Source organism: Orbicella franksi, chromosome 13 (genome assembly GCF_964199315.1).
Source record: "Orbicella franksi chromosome 13, jaOrbFran1.1, whole genome shotgun sequence".
In the NCBI taxonomy this organism is placed as follows: Eukaryota; Metazoa; Cnidaria; class Anthozoa; order Scleractinia; family Merulinidae; genus Orbicella; species Orbicella franksi.
In genome coordinates, this window is record NC_138157.1 from 13,561,021 (window position 1) to 13,581,020 (window position 20,000).

At 38.1% G+C, this 20,000-nt stretch overlaps 3 protein-coding genes across 4 annotated transcripts in view; 1 reads left to right on the forward strand and 2 right to left on the reverse strand.

Annotated features, from left to right (window-relative positions):
* Positions 1-4,099, reverse strand: part of LOC145465042 (uncharacterized) — a 7,183-nt gene extending 3,084 nt beyond the window's left edge. The window contains exons 1-4 of the mRNA XM_081448845.1: positions 4,080-4,099; positions 3,615-3,686; positions 2,156-2,227; positions 1,905-1,976 (exon numbers count right to left, since the gene is read on the reverse strand). Coding sequence (XP_081304971.1) covers positions 1,905-1,976; positions 2,156-2,227; positions 3,615-3,686; positions 4,080-4,099 — 236 coding nt within the window. The remainder of the gene's footprint in view (positions 1-1,904; positions 1,977-2,155; positions 2,228-3,614; positions 3,687-4,079) is intronic.
* Positions 1-20,000, forward strand: part of LOC145466732 (histamine H2 receptor-like) — a 115,138-nt gene that overhangs the window by 65,939 nt on the left and 29,199 nt on the right. The window lies entirely within an intron of this gene.
* On the reverse strand, positions 3,844-8,602 carry LOC145464774 (leucine-rich repeat-containing protein 3-like). Its single transcript, XM_081448565.1, has 3 exons — positions 8,356-8,602; positions 4,627-4,744; positions 3,844-4,244 (listed from the first exon to the last, which is right to left on the reverse strand). The coding sequence occupies exons 1-3, from the start codon at positions 8,438-8,440 to the stop codon at positions 4,169-4,171; spliced, it is 279 nt and encodes a 92-aa protein (XP_081304691.1). The 5' UTR covers positions 8,441-8,602; the 3' UTR covers positions 3,844-4,168.

Below are 20,000 nucleotides of genomic sequence, written 5' to 3' on the forward strand. Positions count from 1 at the left end.
GCAGAAATGAAACTAGTGGCTCAGAGGTCTGTCCTTTTTCTGGATCAGTTTGTCCGTGAATGTAAGCTTGCAGCCGTTCGACTAGGTATGGGGCGACTTCCGTATGGCTTGATTATCTGCCTTCCTCGTCGTAACACTGTTATATTGAAGGCACTTTATAACAAGGTATTTCATTAACATTAAGAGCTATTGTAAAAGTTAAATTTTAATATGGATTGGAATCTGATACTTACCCAACCGACTAGCCTGCGTAGTAAGCGTTCCCGTAAGAAGAGCTTTTCCGCATTCTGGCCGCGCGTAAATTGGAGCGAATAGCAAAAAATGGACGAAGCAAGGGGTGGTGAGGCGAGAGAGGAAACGCTTGCCCGCAAACCCCTCGATTTTGAAAAACGCTCACTGGTTTTCACGGTTGAGTTCATTTATTGATTGACAACTTTGTCACCGAGCTAAAATCATAATAGTGCTACATATATCTACGTACTCGTTTGGAGGGCAATAACCGAAATGTTCGTCTTAAGACCAGCTTTTCCTGTGGTTTAACTCTAACCGTTCATTACCTTGACGGTCCGTTTCATTCTCTTGCTGCTAAAAAATATTTGACCGTTCAATTAGCGAACCGCCCGGAAATCGGAAGCCTTTGTTTGAAAATTGCCAGCGCGAGTAAATTCGCTTTTGCAGAGAAAACAACCACCAGTCGCTGGCTTCTAAAATTCGGACTTTCGTTATCTGGACACGAAAAGTGACTCAGTAAAGCTTAACGGGGTGGCCAAATAAGATTATCAAAGATTGGTTCTCCTTCCCTGGTTCCTGTTTGATCTTCGCGCAAGATCGATAATTAAAATAGCAACTGAGAGACTTTAAAAGCTTTCGCTGAATCCAGCGGGTAATAGAGCCACCAAATATTTACCCTCTAAAAGATGGCGTCTTTAATAGTAAAATCGAATGCGTACCATCCAGGTCAAGCCTGATAGATCTTCGCTGAATCTGGCACAATTTCACAAACCTTCCTCCACGACATTGTGCAAGTCCCGCTTGAGTTATTCCTGGAATCACTCAACGGGTTTTTCAAAATCGAGGGGTTTGCGGGCAAGCGTTTCCTCTCTCGCCCCACCACCCCCTGCTTCGTCGAGTTTTTGCTGTCGCTCCGATTTACGCACGGCCAGAATGCTCAAACGCTCTTCGTACGGGAACGCTTGCTACGCAGGCTATCAACTGTCCAATCCATTATGCTATGACACTCGTTGTTATTCTTTTTTGTTTTTTTGTTTTTTCCTGCACTGACATATAGCACGTTTTTGTCCCTCAAAGTCACATGAACGTTTTAAACTTTCCGGCCTTTTTTTTTTTTTTTTGTTTGTATTTATTAATCGATAAAGACTTCATAAAATAGTAGGTAAAGGAATTTTTGAAACAATGCCGCATCGGCGATTTTCAAACTTTTTTTACCCTAAAATCCTTTCCGCCCTTTTTGACAGTGCGTGAGTTCTCTACTAAACCACGAAGTCGTTTGAAATCTCAATGGTATCATTGCAATCTAATTACATGATATTATTTACACCAGCATTTTGAGCTGGAAAGGTGTAATGATTTTAGAAACATTTTAGTTGAAAAATGGGTCAAAATATGGTCAATGTTTGGCCTAAATTCGATCATGAACACGCTGACCGCGATATCTCCTAGACGTTAAAGAATTTTGTGATAATCTTCTACCCAGTACATTACCACATTACTATGTAACCCTACAAAGAATCTGAACAAAATCTGAGAGGGTCGATGTAGACTCTTATTTTAATACTGCATGGTTTTCAGATAGATACTCTCCTAAGTGTCAGAAGTCTTAAAAGACACAAATAGACAAATCGTACACTGTATGACTACGATGAAAATATCATCGACAAACTTACAGATTTAGCAAGGAAGTAAGACCTTGGAAGTTTCTTGGCTCAAGGTAGCTTATCTGGTTTAACTTCAAATCACTAATAGAAAAATAAAGGTCATTACAATACGATTGTGACATAAATGGGTAATAATGATAATCATCATATTTTTTGAGGTAGGTGGTGATGTTGAACAAAATGCATTGCAAAGAAGTGAGACAAAAAATGTCGGAAAGCACACGAATGAAATACTAATAAATTATTGTAACAATACTTACAGTAATACCAAATTAGTAAGATTTTTGAAAATCCCTGGCTCCAAGTAAGTTATCTTGTTGCACCTCAAATACCTGTGAGAATACGTATTTTACCAAAATACCAGACATTTCTATAAACTACTGGTTCAATAAACATTTTGAAATGTTAATTAAATGGCTTTCCAATGCAACATTCCAAGTTCCATTAGCTTTGTCCTACGGTTTAGCGATAAAAACGTAGATAGCTCTTGACAAGCCAGGCCTCATGCATCGTTTTCAATTATCAGTACATATATACCAATATGATCTGTAGTAACAATGTTCTATGAGAAAAAAATAACGTTTAATTGTCTATCATCTTAGTCTAATCAAAAAGCTTCCTGCAACACTTAGCCAAATGCCATCACATTACACTCAGGTCAAGCTTTTATAAAATAGATTTCTCTTTGCGGCTGCAAACGAAAATTACCCAGGCAGTTTCCCGTCATTGTGAGGCTCTCGCCACTCAGAAATTACAGCTGTTAGAAATCTATAAGTGTGGGACATTACAGTTTTCCTATTCGTAAATATTGTACGTTCTGAAATTATAAAACCTCCGAGTGTGTTACTACATGTAGTTCGTCTAATTCCAAACTTAAGGTCGTCAAGTTCAAGTTCAAGTTTATTATTGCACACTATTTACAGAAAACAACTTAACATAAGATGGTTTACAATGAGACATAAAAAAAATTACAAATAGAGATTAACTAGAAGAAACAATATTTAGTTGTGTACGGTGACCAAAGTAGCCAATGAGCTTTCGAGTTGATCACTGTCATGCAGGTATAAGTTGGCGATGACCGCATGTTAAGTATAATTTAAATTAATATTTACATATATTGTACAGCATTATCTTATATAGCTAACAATTAAACTATGGTCAGTTTTGAGTGGTCAATAAGAATCTTTTATACCGCTTTTTGAAAAGCATGTATGGAAAACGTTTAAGTTCTGGTGGGACAGATTCCCAGATCGTCACTAGCTGGACGGCCTTCCCAGCATTTCAGTATTTTTATTCAACTTTATCAATGGTGCAAAATATTTTTCATCCATACATCTTATAGACAGAGAAAAATTTAACAAATCGAATGTGGGTTAGCGTGGTCTGTACTCTTATTGACAATCATACGCGTCATCACAATGGTCAAAATATTGTGGACTCACGAGGCGTACCCGAGTGACTCCACAACAAATTTTGACCACTGTGATGACGCGTATCGTTGTCGATAAGAGTACAGACCACGCTAAACCACATTTCAATTTGTTTTTTACCACAATATCAACGTCAAAGAAAATGTTTTTTTCAGAGCGCGAGCTGAAAAAGGCATTGCGTGACACATTGACGCAAGCAGCGTTGTCTGGACTCTTATCGACAACGGCAAATTAGCCAATCAGATTGCCAGATTATTAGAAATTGTGGTAAAAAAGCCTTTACACATACAGTTTCTCCAAGTTAGTCAGATTTCCAAAACTCCCTGACTCCACGTGACGTATCTTGTTTTCAGTCAAAGACCTGTAAAAAATCAAAGTGGGTCACATGAACGATTCAGTATAACACCTAGATAGTATAAATTAAGTACCACTACTAAATTACAAAGTATTTGTATACTAAACAAACAGTTAAACATTCTATATTTCTACTTGTACTCTTACGGTCTTTGGAGGTGGATGCGAACTTTTCAGATCGAAGAACAAAAGAACGTCTTACTTATACTAAAATCAAAAAGCAAAAGAGGTAACAGCCAACTGAAAAAGGCCAAGGACAGTTAAGGGTTAGGAAGGATTGAAACGGCTCGGACTCGCGAAATTATCATTTCGAAAATTTTGGCGTCAAATGGAAGGGTTCGTGCTACCAATCAAAATTTTTGTCTGTCAGTTCAAAACTTCTCAAAATATTGTGAATCACAAGCATATTTCCTTTGCCATGTTTGCTATGATAGCATGTATGCAATCAAAAGTAAAATCTGATTTGATATTGAGAACGTGATTGTATTCTTACAAGTCAGTTAGCCTCCTCAAGTTCCAAAAGTCTTCTCTTGAAATTCTAGTCAGGTTGTTTCTGTCTAAACGTCTGCAAAAGAAAAGCAATCGTGTATTCGAGTAGTATTTCCTCAGTATCACTGAAGGAAAAAAAGGTGCTTCCTTGGCCTAAAGAATATATCTTCTGACAACGCATTATCACTTTTTGTCCTCTTATTAACACCTCTTGCAGTTGTGGATTTTATTGATTGCTTTTTTATTTAATATACCATAAACGACCAACAGATCCCCTTTCTAAAATCGAGATCATCACTAGCTGCTCGCCTATCTTGCTTACCCTATCTCATCCTTACTCTACCCTATCCTACCCATCCAAGGAATACAGCTTTTCGTCAAAAGAAAATGTCGACTCTGTTGTCAATATTCTTCTTCCACTGGTGAGATACATGGTATTTTATGTTATTAACACTCACAATACATAAGACGTGGCTGGAAAACCCCGTGGAACCGTAGAAAGATTTCTGTTAGTGCAAGTCACAGATTCACCGGCCCACAAATCAACACAAGAACATAGTTGACATGCGTTTTTCGCTAAATAAAAAGATAATGAAATAAAGTTAATAAACGCATGCACTCTTGAGGTTAATGAACCTTTTTACTTATGTCTTACATTTCCGACTTCTTCGTAAAAAAAAATGAAAAATTGAACGATTGAGGTGGTTTTTTGTTCATTTGAAAATTACGAAAACTTGTTCATATTGCGTGAGATCGGTAGAGAGGTCCATTCACATGTCATTTTACCTTGCCATAGTACTGAACTTCTTTTTGACATGCTGCTCAAACCAAATTTCGTCTTTCTTGAAAAAATTCTTCTCCTTTTTAGCAGTTTTATTGAGCAGCATTGCACTAGTCTAGTTTCATTGTTAATAAAATAGAGGCAACAATTTCTGTGTTCTGACTGGCTAAGAATACGTCAATAAATCCCAAATCAGTGCATTTTCATCAGTGCAGAAAATGTGAAACTGAGTGCAAAACGGTGAAATTAAAAAATGATTGAGAGCTCCGAAACTTGTGCTGAGATTCTTCTCGACGAAGACAAAACACGGCACAGAGTTCTTCGACCACTCCTAAAACAGTAATGTGAAGTATATATGAAATAATTCATATTTGAACTGCGGTTGTAGATGAAATGGGAGAATGATCATCGCAGTAAATTTTCCAATTTAAGCAATCTAGAAAACGGTCGGAAGTTGTTGTGGCAAAATCAACAACAAGTGGGAAATCACATGACAAATGCGCGTCCTTTGTAAACTTAGTTGAATGAAAAATTTGAAAGCGGAGCTAGCCAGCTAAGTCTGCTGAAAGAAAATTACAGTCACGTATAACTCAAGGAAAGTCTTCAAAATGAAGGATATACAACCTTGGTCAGAAAGTTTGAAAAGCGTTCAGGTTTTAGTCATCGAGAAGAGTAATAATTGTGCACTTGTACATTGCAGTTGTAAAAATGCTGAGGAAAATTGTGATCGCCATATAACGCAGACGTTGTGCCAAAATTATCCTCGACAAGAACTCTTTCAGCGTTCCTTTGCTGTTACTGCCTTGGTATTTCGAGCTGGATGTGTGGAGCTGATTGCTGGCCAGTTTCAGAGTCAGGGACAGAAAATATCTTAGCGTCGGATTCAACTTCAGAATCTCCGAGACCACCCTGATGGTTTTTTGTGGCTGGTAAAGAACCGGGCCGACTTCGGTTCAGTTCAAATTACTCAACTCATCGAGGGATTTTCGCAAGGACAGAATTGTTGGCGTTAGCTGGCGTTGATTCTCTCGTCCTCGTCGGCCAAAACAGAGACCGAGGTAAAACTAGATCGTTCTCTATAGCTGTGCGGGATTTTTGCTCTCTGCCGGTCCGAGCTCGTCGCTGTCGGACAGTTTCTCCATCTGCTCATTGGAGATTGGTTTCTTATGGACATTGCTGGCAGTGTTGCCCGTCTCCCAGAGGTCTTTTACAAATGCTCTAATACTTTATTTGCCTGAGTAAAAGCGGGTCAGAGATATTGAAAAACGGTTTCTTGAGCTGCGGCGAGCGAAGGAAGCAATCAATGGCGGATCTCATGCAGATGATTTTATAGATCAACATTTGTAAACTGACCTGCCATCTTTCTTCCCCGCAGATGTGTAAAACCTCTTCAGAAAAACAATCAGTTCTTCCTTTTGACATTGCTTCTATCGGTTTCGAAAATTTTGTGCCACCAGGACTAGCAAGCCGTTCAGTAACATAAAGGTAAAAATTGTTGTTGTCACGTAATCTTTTTGAATGCGTAAAATCTCGACGTTCAATGTTTGAAATTTTGCAACTTTTAATGGAAACTTAACGTATACGTATCGCTGATGTTGTTTTCATCCATTTTTTAGTGGTTGAAACTTTTCTTGCCGCAAAAAATTTTATGCCGAGCGACATTTGCCGCATTCATTTCCATATAAGGTCAATCGCATGTTAAATGGCTGGTAACTGAGATACAGTGAACCAATCAGAAAGCTAGAGTTGCATTATCCGAGGTTGAGAATTTAATAATTATAAATATTCATAGCTTTTTTGGCTGAGCCCTTTGTTTCTCTAGCTACCTTGAAAAATATTCAGTTCTATGCCAGAAACAACCCAGTTCAGCGATTTCCCACTTGAAAAATGTATTCCGATAATTTCATATCGCTAACAGCACTTAAGCCACAAATCACCAAAATGGCGAATGCTGGTAGCATCAAGGCGCCTGAATCTCCTTGTCTATTCCTTTTACTACTTTTGCCTAAGGGATTAAAATCGGTTTGTTTTTGAAACAAATATAAGAGATATTTAGAGGGTTTTTCGAAATATTTAGACTATTGTTTGAGAATTTCCGCAAAGATGTTGAACGATTTTACGTGATAAATATCTACCGCTAGCCACCGACACTAAGGGTAAAAAAAAAACCAGCCAAAATTAGCGACCGAGTGATAAAGATGAAATTGGGCACTAGAAGTTTAAATGACGTTCATTTTACTTGAATGTTGAATCGGAGCCAATCTCTAATTCCGGAAATCAATCATGCAGTTAGGATTTGACAAGAAAGCATAACTTTTGTCTATTTTCATTTTCTAAGTTTTTTTCAAAAGTTTTAAATTAGTTTTTTATTTTTTTAACTCAAACATCAATATTTTGTCTTGATGATCGAAAGTTATATTTTTAACATCTACTGTGAGATCCATGACAAAAGCTGGTGGGAAGTTCAAATTATAATATGTTACTGTCATACTCCATTGATAGCCTCACCGTATGGCGTACGTCCAACTTGTTTTGAACAAGAAATTAATAATCTATAAGCACATGAAATTAAAACTTATTTTACGAAATCGAATAAAGAATATTTTTCTTGCCGGAATTTGTCTTTCGAAGCAAATAAAAGATATCTTATTGTCTTAATTTCGGCTCTGTGAAAATAAAGATCTCTTACTAACCGAGTTCTAGGGCCGTACTGTAAGTTACGGACCGAGACTTCCCCCATCGATTTATGGCCCAAGCGCGAAGCGCGCAGCCCACAAATCAAAGAGGGGAAAAAAACGAGGATCCGTAACTTACAGTACGGACTCGAGAAAACGAGGTTAGTAAGATATTTATCTTATCTCTACTGTGTGACTGACGGAATCGGGAACGATTTCTATTCACGCGGAGCGGCTTCAAATTTCTGACGCTCTTCGAAAGCAAAACGAGTCAATTTGATATACTTTTTAAGTGACTCTTGAGTCGTTAGCAGGTTTTAATACACAATTTCAGAAGTAAAAGGAAGTTTTGAGCTTTTTCTTGCTATAAACGTAAGAACACTTGGCGATAAATCACGAAACATTTTGGCATCATAAACAGCTTTAAATTTTAGCGTGCCCTACAGTAGAACACGGCCCGCTAAATTGACCAATCCGGCACAGCGCGCGTACTAACTGAGAGACATAGTAAAACGGAATATTTTTCAATATTATACCACTGAACTCACATTAACTTATCGAAACTTGATCTGTGATAAAATTAAAATCCTTGTTTATCGTAACTTTGGGTCAATTTCAGTCCAATTCCTCTTATCTCACTTCCCCTTTTTAAACCCTTCAAATGGCTTCACCAAAGACATTTGGAATATTGTAGATACATGCACACTAAAGAAACACACGCTTAAAGTTACCTACAAATCCGTCCGACGATGAAATCGGAGCAAGGAACATTAACTTGAGGAAACCCACCAAACGCAATTGGTTTTCCTTCCTCATTTCACAAAGTTGCTCGGATTGTGAAGTCAGTAGCCAAGCCTATGTGGTGAAAAATTGTTCAAAAACAGCTCCATTAACTGAAGCACACTTTACTCCTTCCTCATTTTCCGACTAAGGTCATGCACAACTTAGTGTTAATAATACAAAATCCCGCAGCTATACTCTTTTGCCTTTCAGCAACCGCATTTGTTGTTCTTTGTAGGCAGGTGTTTTTTAAGGACAGTTTGTGACATCTCAAATGTCAAATGCCATCGGGTCTCAAACAAGAGACATGTTTTCAATGATTATAAGCTCATTATTGACTCTCAAGGCTTGACTTTAAAGCAAGTATGATGGACTTTTTGGCTTGAGCATATTGTGACAAGAAACCTGTAAATCAGATATTTGCTTTATTAGACGTTTAGTTACTGGCAAAACCCTAATATTTACGAGGGAAATGTCATTTTAATAAACAGGTGTCACTCTGTGGATAATTTTGAACATTATAGGGTTTGTTTTTCTGGTTTCTCTTCTCTAGTCCAGTTGGAAATTGCCGAGCCAAGTTTACTTCAAATATGTATTTGATAGCTTCCGAAGTTTATCCTTTACCTACAGTTTATCTCTGCTATTTCAAACAACTCTATAATTTCATTTGAAATTTTTCAGAAGTAGCCAACCATGAGATCACGACCATTGACGTTTGTGATATTTTTTTCGATACAAGTTTCTCCCACTTTTCTAAGAAGCAGCTAATCCCCGCTGTGCTTTAAAGTTTTGAGGCAATTTTCACATTTTTTCCTCCCTTTATAAAAAGCTGAAGATTTGCTGGAAAAATTAGAAAAAAATACCCTTTTGTCATACAAAAAAAGCAAAGAAATAATTGGAAGATACTACAACAAAACATTATGATTGACGTTTTGGCTTGAGCATATTGTGACAAGAAACCTGTGAATCAGATGTTTGCTTTATTGGACGTTTAGTTACTGGCAAAACCCTAATATTTTCGAAGGAAATGTCATTTTAATAGACAGGTGTCACTCTGTGGATAATTTTGAACATTATAGGGTTTGTTTTTCTGGTTTCTCTTCTCTAGTCCAGTTGGAAATTGTCGAGCCAAGTTTACTTCAAATATGTATTTGATAGCTTCCGAAGTTTATCTTTTACCTACAGTTTATCTCTGCTATTTCAAACAACTCTATAATTTCATTTGACATTTTTCAGAAGTAGCCAACCATGAGATCACGACCATTGACGCTTGTGATATTTTTTTCCATACAAGTTTCTCCCACTTTTCTAAGAAGCAGCTAATCCCCGCTGTGCTTAAAAGTTTCGAGGCAATTTTCACATTTTTTCCTCCCTTTATAAAAAGCTGAAGATTTGCTGGAAAAATTAGAAAAAAAATACCCTTTTGTCATACAAAAAAAGCAAAGAAATAATTGGAAGATACTGCAACAAAACATTATGATGGACGTTTTGGCTTGAGCATATTGTGACAAGAAACCTGTGAATCAGATGTTTGCTTTATTGGACGTTTAGTTACTGGCAAAACCCTAATATTTTCGAAGGAAATGTCATTTTAATAGACAGGTGTCACTCTGTGGATAATTTTGAACATTATAGGGTTTGTTTTTCTGGTTTCTCTTCTCTAGTCCAGTTGGAAATTGTCGAGCCAAGTTTACTTCAAATATGTATTTGATAGCTTCCGAAGTTTATCTTTCACCTACAGTTTATCTCTGCTATTTCAAACAACTCTATAATTTCATTTGACATTTTTCAGAAGTAGCCAACCATGAGATCACGACCATTGACGCTTGTGATATTTTTTTCCATACAAGTTTCTCCCACTTTTCTAAGAAGCAGCTAATCCCCGCTGTGCTTAAAAGTTTCGAGGCAATTTTCACATTTTTTCCTCCCTTTATAAAAAGCTGAAGATTTGCTGGAATAATTAGAAAAAAATACCCTTTTGTCATACAAAAAAAGCAAAGAAATAATTGGAAGATGCTACAACAAAACGCGACATGTTCAAAAAAAAATATTACAGAACTTGCTTCCGGATGCGAATGTATCTTTATCTGAATCTAACTCTGTTTTCATCTACTTATGTTTAGTTAAAACTGTGATCTTATTGTACTTTAGTTTAGATTTCTATGTTTTAGTTTTTCAGCTTAGTCTATTAGGGGGGCGTTTTAATAAAAGAATTTTTCCACTCGCGCTTGCTGGATATGAGGTGAGCGCCAACTCGGCGATATGCGCCTCGCTGCTTATCCACCGTTTCATATCCAACGCGCACTCGTGAAATAATTGTTGATTTTTTTTTTTTCAGTTTAACTCTTCTTGCAGTGCTTGTCGTCGTTTACTATAAAGATAATGTTTGTCAGCGGTAAGATTTTTTTGTTTTTACATCTATCTCTCATTGCGGCTTGATCAAAATTTGCAATGGAACCCGCCACGTAACGCTCGAGTCAGGTTCGTGACCTGATCCGGGATTGCCAAATGGGGTCGGGACCGATGCATTACATTGTAGCCCCCGTAGGATGTGAGCCTGCTGTGTGACCTCATGGTTGAAAATGGGATTTTCTTCAATTGAAGATGTTTTTCGTTTTGCCAACCTCCTGCCCTTATTCTGACCACTTAACTCAGGTTTCTTTCTGGTCCTCTCGTAAAAGTGGCTTTAAGACATTGCGGAGGGTTGACAGAAAAAAAATCAAAAAAAAAAAAATCATCCAGCCAGCAAATATAACACACGGGAAATCCCAATCTTAGATGTGGTGACATCTCATCTGGGGTAAGTAGGGACTAGGAATTCTCTAGGTTGCCTTTATTAATAGCAACCGAGGTAAACTCAGGTTGAGTCCTCCACTCGGGTAAGCAGCAGACTCATTGTTTATCTTTTCTTTTCGTTTTTAGCAGGTGCCTTGTGGAATAGACGATATATCTGTGTTCGATCAATAGAGAATCCTATCAGCACATAGGCAAAATGCGCTCTTATTCATCGACAGCAGACAATTTGTTGGATTTTTACACAAACAAACTGAGCAGTATCTACAGACGTAAACTTATTGGGCCTCGATGAAACATCTAGCGTTGCCATTACAATTCAGGTAAAACTCAAACTTGCAATTATTTTTTTACGTTTCGGTCGCGATAGACTTCTGCGAATTCCTCGCAAGCGTGTAGAAAGAGGAGCTAGGAAACTCTGAAGTCCTGAAACTCTGCTACGTCTAAATATATCCGACTAGTTTTTTGCTGTGTTATGGAAATACTGTTAGTCTTCAACATAAGTGAAATTTAGAGTGGAGTAATTCACAGCTCTTGTAAAAGAAGCGGCGGAACACAACTTGGTCAGTGATATAAGCTTAAAGCGGGACATACCTAAATTCTTACTTCACTCAAACTGGAGCAGCTTACGACGAAAACACTTAAGCAAAATTCCAACCGACATAAACGCGTTGAGTTGAGGGCCAAAAGCATAAAAAATTTCGGGAGTTTCGGACGCCATTTCCTCCGCGCAACATCCGCAAAAATTCTCGCAGCATGCACGCGCGTGTGCCGCAGGCGATGGCGCAATTTGTTCTAAAAATAGAAAAATTGTCCCCTATCATAGGGAAAGCCCCAATACTAGAAATGGCGCGCGCTTACGGTCTTCGTCCCCGATTATGGCTCCTGCTATCATTTTATCCAGTTTTTGTGGGATTATGCAATATTATTACGTAATCCCATGTAGTCACCGGTGTGTTGAAAGTTTGAAAATTTTATGAAACCTGAGAATCTCCTCCCCGATGAGAATTTATGGTTAATGAAGATAGTGAAAACTAGCTCGCCTGATGAGAGTTCTTAGTTTATGAAGCAAAGAAAGGTCAGGTCGAGAGACTGAAAAGAGAACTGCAAATGTACTGAATTGTTTTTGGCGAGCTAGGAAATTTTCAAGAGCGCAAACTGATAGCGTGCTTTACATATTTTTCAAGTTCATTGACAGTAAATTGAACATGCGAAACAGAACTTATTGGAAGGTAGTATTCCCGCTTTTTTGCTCGTTTGTTCAATCTCTCCGCCTGGAAAAGGAAAGAAAACATCTGCTACACAGACTATATTCAACAAAGCGGCAGACAAGATGATATTTTAAATGTAACTCGCGTTTGGTTCTAGTCAAATCTTTTCTAAACTGTTCAAACAGACCAAGGAATACAAGTAAATAAATGTACAGCATGAAGCGAGAAATGTTTTTCAAACCAAAGCGAATTTTACTTTGGGGAGCGCGAAGATTTAAATTTGCTATGCCGATGTTTAGCGGTTCTTCTCTAGTAACAATTTCCCGTAATACAGTAGTGCCCTTCATAAATGCTTGTGAAGCAAAGAAAGGTCAGGTCGAGAGATTGAAAAGAGAACTGCAAATGTACTGAATTGCTTTTGGCGAGGGAGAAGATTTTCAAGAGCCCAAATTGATAGCGTGCTTTATATATTTTTCAAGTTCATTTACAGTAAATTAAAAATAATAAACAGAACTTATCGGAAGGTAGTATTCCCGCTTGTTCGCTCGTTTGTTCAATCTCTCCGCCTGGAAAAGGAAAGCAAATATCTGCTACACAGTAGTATTGTATTGGACGGTAGTATTTAGCCGTGCAGAATGAGCCAGTTAATGAGCTTGAACTATGAATTTTTGCAAATCAATGCGAATTTCAGTTCGGGTCCGCGATTTTCGTGCACACAAAATCGAATGAGAGCTTTAAAATTGACTACATTTGTTCGATCTCTCCGCCCGGAAAAGGAAAGAAAACATCTGCTACACTGGCTATATTCAAAATGTTTCCTAGTTTGATCTCTCCGCGTAGAAAAGGAAAGAAAATGTTCCCTAGTTTGATCTCTCCGAGTAGAATAGGAAAGAAAACATCTGCTACACAGGCTATATATTCAAAAAACAAACAAAACAATTGTCTGTAGTATCGTATTGGACGGTACTATTTAGACGAGCGGAATGAGCCAGTTAATGAGCCTGAAGTATAAAATTTTGCAATTTAATGCGAATTTCAGGTCGGGTGTGCGAGAAGATTTTCATGAACGCAAAATCGAATGAGAGCTTTGAAATTGCCTACTGGCCAAACATTAAGCCAGGCCTTTTGTTTGCATTTTGATTTCATGCTGAGTTTGCGTATTGGCGGGGGATGATATTGAGCGGGTGTCAGATCAAAACATGACATAATAGTCATGCAAATGCATCTCATAGAATTTTTTGGGCTCAGAAGAAACGATTTGGGGATTAAACAAGATGCAACTATTGTTTTTGGTGAGCGAGACGATTTTTGCTGATGATATTGCACAAAGGAATCAAAGCAAGTCGCGAAAAGATTGGCATGTACCAGTCAACTTTGTCAGTTCGTTGTCGGTGTTAAAAACAAAAACAATGTCAGTTCGTTGTTGATGTAAAGTCAAAACTTGCTTTCATGAAGTTTTTTGGGATCACTTTAAAGTATGTCTAAAGTTGTTTCGTCAAGCACTACATACAAACAATACACATAATGTCAGTGAAACATATCAATATGGTTATCAAGCCCCATACCATGGTTATTAAGCGGCATAGCAAAAAATAATTACATCAGTTTTGTCTTATGGTGGAAAAAATTTCATGAGTTAAAAATAACTATTTCCAGCCAAACAAGTACAAACAAGGACTGAAAAAGCCGACCTAATGTTTTCGAACTACAATTTTGGTAGACAATAACTCAGCAGGAACAGTATTCTAGCTCAACAAGTACAGAACAGGATAGCTTAGTCATTATTTTCCTAGATAAAATTCAGGTGATCAGGAATTGCATCTCTTGTAAAACTGTTCACTTTGCTTTTTCATTTAAGAGCAATGACGTAGATGTTTATCACGCACATTATGAAAGGCTTTTAAACCGCAGTGAAAATTCAAACGAGGATCTACATGTCTGAATCAAGGAAAACGGAAGATCAAAAGACTGACAAAAAGGGTAAATATTGATTTTTTTTTTTTCAAAATAATTGGTTTGTTGTATAAATTTAACTTCGTTCTTCAAAATGTTATGGCAGATAATAAAAGAGGAAAGGGACAAGTAGAAATAACTTCAGTAAAATCAGTAAATGAACATTACAAACTCCATACAGATATTTCTCATTGTTTTTTTAGTGAAGAAAGAGCTGAAAAAGTACAGGAAGAAAAACCTAATGAACAAGCAAGAACTTCTACGCAACGGAATGGTACAGAAAAAAATGCAGGTTAGTTAATTGAAAAGTATTAATTGGCGATATTAATGGGGTAGAAATTCTTTAAAATGTTTTGTTGTGCCTCCCAACTCAAATACGTTTCGCGATTGCAGGAGAACGTGTTACGTGTCATGGGTCAAAACTCATCAACTTTTTAGGGCCGGGCGAACAAATCTCACTTACTCCCTAGGGAAACAACGACTTGAATTTTCGATTCGCATGTGATCAGGTCGTGTACCTTGCAACCGCGGCAAATCTGTCTGCCAGTCGACCCGATGTCAAGTCGCTCAACATTTCTCATTGGAAACGAGATTAAAGATTATCAGATTAACGAAAGGGAAAATTTGAACGTTTTGTGTCTCCAAGCTTTTAGTTTGGCGCCAAAAATTCGATCGCTGTCGCCAGGTAGGAAAATATTTCTGTAATTTACAACAAAATATGCTGTTCGTGGTCTTATCACATACGGGGCAACATCACTGAATGCTGATTGGCTGAGACAGAGGGTATTTTTTCTTAATCACGAGGGCACTTTTGGTAATCAAGAGGGCATGATTACTTGATGCTGATTGGCTGAACACGCCTGCATTAAGTTGGTTTCCCGCTTCAAACGGATTTTGAACAAGAATTTCAGAAACGCATCGCTTCTGAGTTTTTGATCTACACGCGGTTATTTCATCTTAACGTGAAAGAAAATCGATATGCAGCAAAGTGCAGTCTTTTGGTGGAAAAGCAAAATGATTTTTCCATCCAAAAATGTATTGATTCGCAGCCTGAAAAAAGTTTGAGAGGGGACGGCTGGTGTCGCACGAAGCATGAGTTACAGAACTTCAGAGCTGACAAACTGAAAGTTAATTTCTTCGTTTTGCTTCGGGTCGCCTTATTAGTACCACAGGTAACCTTATCGGCGTAAAAAAACGGCGTAAATTTTGTTGGTACGTTAAGTTTTCGCGGTGGTAAGGAGAGTTTTGGATTTAAGAAGTCATTAGCTCGTTTGGACACTTGTTTGCGTCTTTCATCGATGGATGAAGTAGTTTCACGCCGTTGTAAGCTTCGCAAAGCAGGTGAATAAAATTAGATTGCTTAAAGTTTTATTTGTTAAGAAATTGCTTTGAGCGAATTGAACTTGCTGTGTTTTGCTTATGATCATAGTAGGCTTTCCCCGTTCTATATCTACTGCTAGCCTGTTCTTTAATGACAACCTGCAAACCTGTTTACACGACGGCAAGACCTTGAAAGTTTTCCTTTGCCCAGAGTTTTGCCCTTTATATGATAAACAAGTAATCGCAAGTGCTCTCGGGCAACTAAGGATTAATTTCACTTGTACTTTCAAAGTTTTCACAAAATTTTGTGAAAACTTTGAAAATACGCGTGAAATTAATCCTTAATTGCCCTCGGGCCCATTTGATTACATATACAAATCAAACCCAGAATGACAAAAAAACTATTGTCATGTTGTTTCGATAGGACAGCTTGGTTTTTACAGCTGCTCGCACAGCCACTGTATACAAGGGCGTCAAGCAAATCATTTTTTCGCACTTTTTACAATTTTTGAGTCGGGAGGTATATCAAAACACACAATGACTGGCCCCTCGAGAAACACTGAGTTTTGTTTCCCCTCGACCCGCAATATTCCCCTCGGCTTCTCCTCGGCGAACTGTGAGAGTCTCGGAGAAACAAAAGTCACTGTTTCCCTTGGGGCCAGTCATTAATACCAGGGGACTGTAATCATCGAGAGTTGATTTTCAAAAGTGAAATCACGGATTTCTTCATATTTTGCCAAGAGAAACCCTTTGGTGAACTGTTTTCGAAAATAAGACTAAAACTTGCCAGAGAGATTTTGATTTTGAGAAATGCAACAAAAAGTAGAATTGCGGTTTTCGCGCTGCGGCCTAATAAATTCAGTCCAAAACTTGGACATATTCACGTCACTCTCAGAGAAAGACAGCTCGGTCTATTAAGTTGATATTTTACAGCATGCTTGGTATCATAATTACAACACAAAAATGTAAAGATATTGCCAAGAAGTGCATTTTCACTTCGGGTTAGAAGCGCCCGAAGATTGCTAGTTTTGCACTCTGAAAAAAACCTTAAAATAGGCCATTTTTGAAGGCAATTTTCGTACCTTGGTATACGAAAATTGTAAATGAAAAGTACATTTTTGCAAAGCTCTGTTATTGTTTTACAACATATGAAAAATTCAGCTTAAGCAATTGAAAAGCTGTGTAGTAAAACATGAATAATAAGAAAAAGCCTTTTACGCGTAACTTACACTACAATTAGGAGGGTCACGCAAGCACAACTTTTACTCGTGTTTAGACGAAATTCAAGGTTCAAAAAAGCACTCTGGTACATGGCTTCACCCAACGAGACTACCCACCGTGGAAGATCGATCATTTCAACTACACATCAGGTGAAAAACATGGGGTACATAAAGCGGCGAATTCTGAGAATGTTTTCAAAACAGGTCAATTGAGTATAATACGCGCGACCCTTTGACCTTTCATGTCATTCGCAAAACAACACACGGCAGCTCTTAATTTGGCTTTCATTCGTCGGAATACACGTTTCTTTGCCTTTGTTTGCTTTGCTCTCAAGTAGAAGAAGTTGGGCTTTTGAATTTAGAGGCATCTACCCGATATATAATAAGAACAGCTGGAGTATTTGCAGCATATGCAGGTGTTGTCCTACAACGGTTTGATTAATAAAGGTTTGTGGGAGCGCAACGATTTTGCTTAAAAAGTCAATTATTCTTATATTTTGGGAATGAAATCTATTTACTCTGTTGTATGTTGTATTCTTTGTTGTTTGCAAGCTCCACAGGCCGATCTAACGCGATTTCGGCGAGTTATCGTTCTGTGGGTTTCCACTTCTAATGCACCCATCAATGTCAAACCCAAGGGAGGGGGGGTCGGGCAACCCACAGGAATTTGACTGTGACGAATATCCCAGGGGTAGGGATTTTGATCGGACATCATGTCCCCAGGATGGGGAATTTTGGCATGGTCGCCATCTTAGATAATGGGGAGAGTCTGGAAATGAGCCGCCATCTTGGAAAATACCCACAAGGCATTTGGATGAATTTTCCGCGTTCGTAAGCAATGGCTGATCGAAAGGTGAGTGAAAACGTGTTTCTTTGCTTTCTAAGCCAACAATTTTCGATTTTGATGCCCGTGGCTACAGATTTAATATTGATCTTTCAATCTTCCGGGAATATACGGTTTTTTCTATCGGAATTTGAAGGAAATACTAGTGCAGAACTGACCTGCCCGTTTAAGCATGATTACACTGTATAAATGTTTATTGAGTCTTTGGTACGTTATTTATTGCTTTCCTCCTGTGTGCAACAAGGACTGAAGGGTATATGACACGCCTTCCCTTGCCCCAGGGTGGGGGATTTTGATGCTTTCGACAATTATTTTTTGCCCGGGGATGGGGATTGTAATAATTTTTTTTAGAAAATGTCAAAATCCCCACCCTATGCCCAACCCCCCAACCCCCCGCTCGGGCTCGACATTGATACGTGCATAAAAGAAAGACAAGGTCGCACACTGATTTCTGAACTGCCCGCCGCTCGTAGCGAATAAATCCACTGAAAGTAACCCTACTGTCTCAATTCCCCCGTAGAATCGAAGAAGACTTCCATGTCAGTTCACTCACTACACAATTCTGTCCACAACGCCTTTCGCAACGATACATTTATTTCGAGATTGCTTCGCTCGCAACTTCGAAAATAGCCTCGTCAAAAAATAGGGGACACTTTCGCGGTGTTGGGTAACTATAATTAGCCCGACCGGCGGTAGTCAGCAACGATTTGTCAACAGCCAAACTAAAATGCTCCCCGGGTACCCTCGTGCTTTATTTGTCAAACCCATAACAAGAGTACCCGGTTACCCCGTACAAACCTCTATAAATTCAAACCGTTGTAACACAACACCTCCATATGCTGCATGGCGAGAGTTACGTTTCGCGTTGTCAAATTCGGTCGTTATGTGATAGTATATGCCGTATATGTTACGTTTCGCTAAACGGCGTTAGCATAAATGTAAAAAGAAAAATAAATAACTCCTCTCATTGTGAGCTTGGGCCGCCTGTGAATGGACAGCAGAAACCAGACAAGGTGAGTACATTTTCTTTATTTTATTCAAAAAAAGTGACATTTTATTTCATTGCACTATGTTATCCTTCGTTATTTTAAACTCCATACAAAAGCCTTTGAGAGCGCTCAAATTCTCAACGGCCCAAAGTGTAATATAACACCTTGCACTTACGGTGGTCACGTCTCCCTCGATATGCGTAAATAAATCATTAATATTTGATCGATTCCTCGAATCGTGAGTTTAATTTGGGACGTCTGTGATGTAAGTTGCTGTGGTAATGAATCTAACTGGCTTTACGTGCACAAAGAACGCAGAACAGGAATTCAACGGCTTCCGCAGATCTTGTGATAAATTTGAAACTCATTCGACGTTCCGGCCTTTGTAAGCTGTTGATAAATTTTCTTGATTTTACTTTAGGCACGTGAAGCCAATACCAATTCGTGCGTCAGTTGAAATCGACATATTAGGTGAAATAAAAATAAACAAATCACGCGCTTTGCAGAAATGCGCCCTTCGTAATGAAAAAGGAGCGAAAAAACAGAGAACTTCAAAATTGTTAACAACGTACTGATTATCTATAATCAGACCAATTTTGGAGTATTAACTCCTAATATTGCACTGCCTTTTTTCTGGAATCAGTGAAAGAAAAATGAATTAGATTAAAGCTCTTCCATATCCATGGTTACAAATGAATGTCTGCCTCTATTTCGCAAGATTGCAATTGTAAGGAGTGCATTTTAAGTTCGCTGCTTGATGGTATTAAAGCCAATTTGAACTGAAAATAAGTTTTTCACGGGATCAGTTTCTTCTGTTAATTCCGTAAACGAAGGCTTCAATATTGATGATAAAAGAACGAAAGTTGATAAAAATTTAATCGGCAAAAAGGGTAGCTTTAATGAATTTAAAGTTAACAATATCTCCAAAATTGAGAGTTTGGAGTTCGGTAGAAAGCAGAAATGTCGACATTTACAAACAAATTCAAGAACACGTGATGAATATGCGTATTTTTCACCTGTTGGAAGCATTATCATGTCGTATTTCTCTAGCTAGTCAGTTATCATATGTTCTAGAAGAAACCTCTGGTGAGCACGATATTTAACTTTTCAATCCTGATATCGGATGTTATAAAACGGGCATTACGAACAACAGGAAAGCTATTCGTTTACAATACATAAAGTTAAAATTAAATCCGGACATAAAATATATAACATTTTTTTCCCTAGTTATAATAAAGAAAGGTAAGAAGATATTAAAAGATGCGT

Coding starts and splice junctions, on each gene's coding strand:
- LOC145464774 (XM_081448565.1), bottom strand. CDS start 8,440: ATGAGGAAGGAAAACCAATTGCGTTTGGTGGGTTTCCTCAAGTTAATG. Junction 4,745..8,355: donor ATCGTCGGACGGATTTGTAG/GTAACTTTAAGC, acceptor CTTTTTATTTAG/CGAAAAACGCATGTCAACTA. Junction 4,245..4,626: donor CCAGCCACGTCTTATGTATT/GTGAGTGTTAAT, acceptor TTTCTTTTGCAG/ACGTTTAGACAGAAACAACC.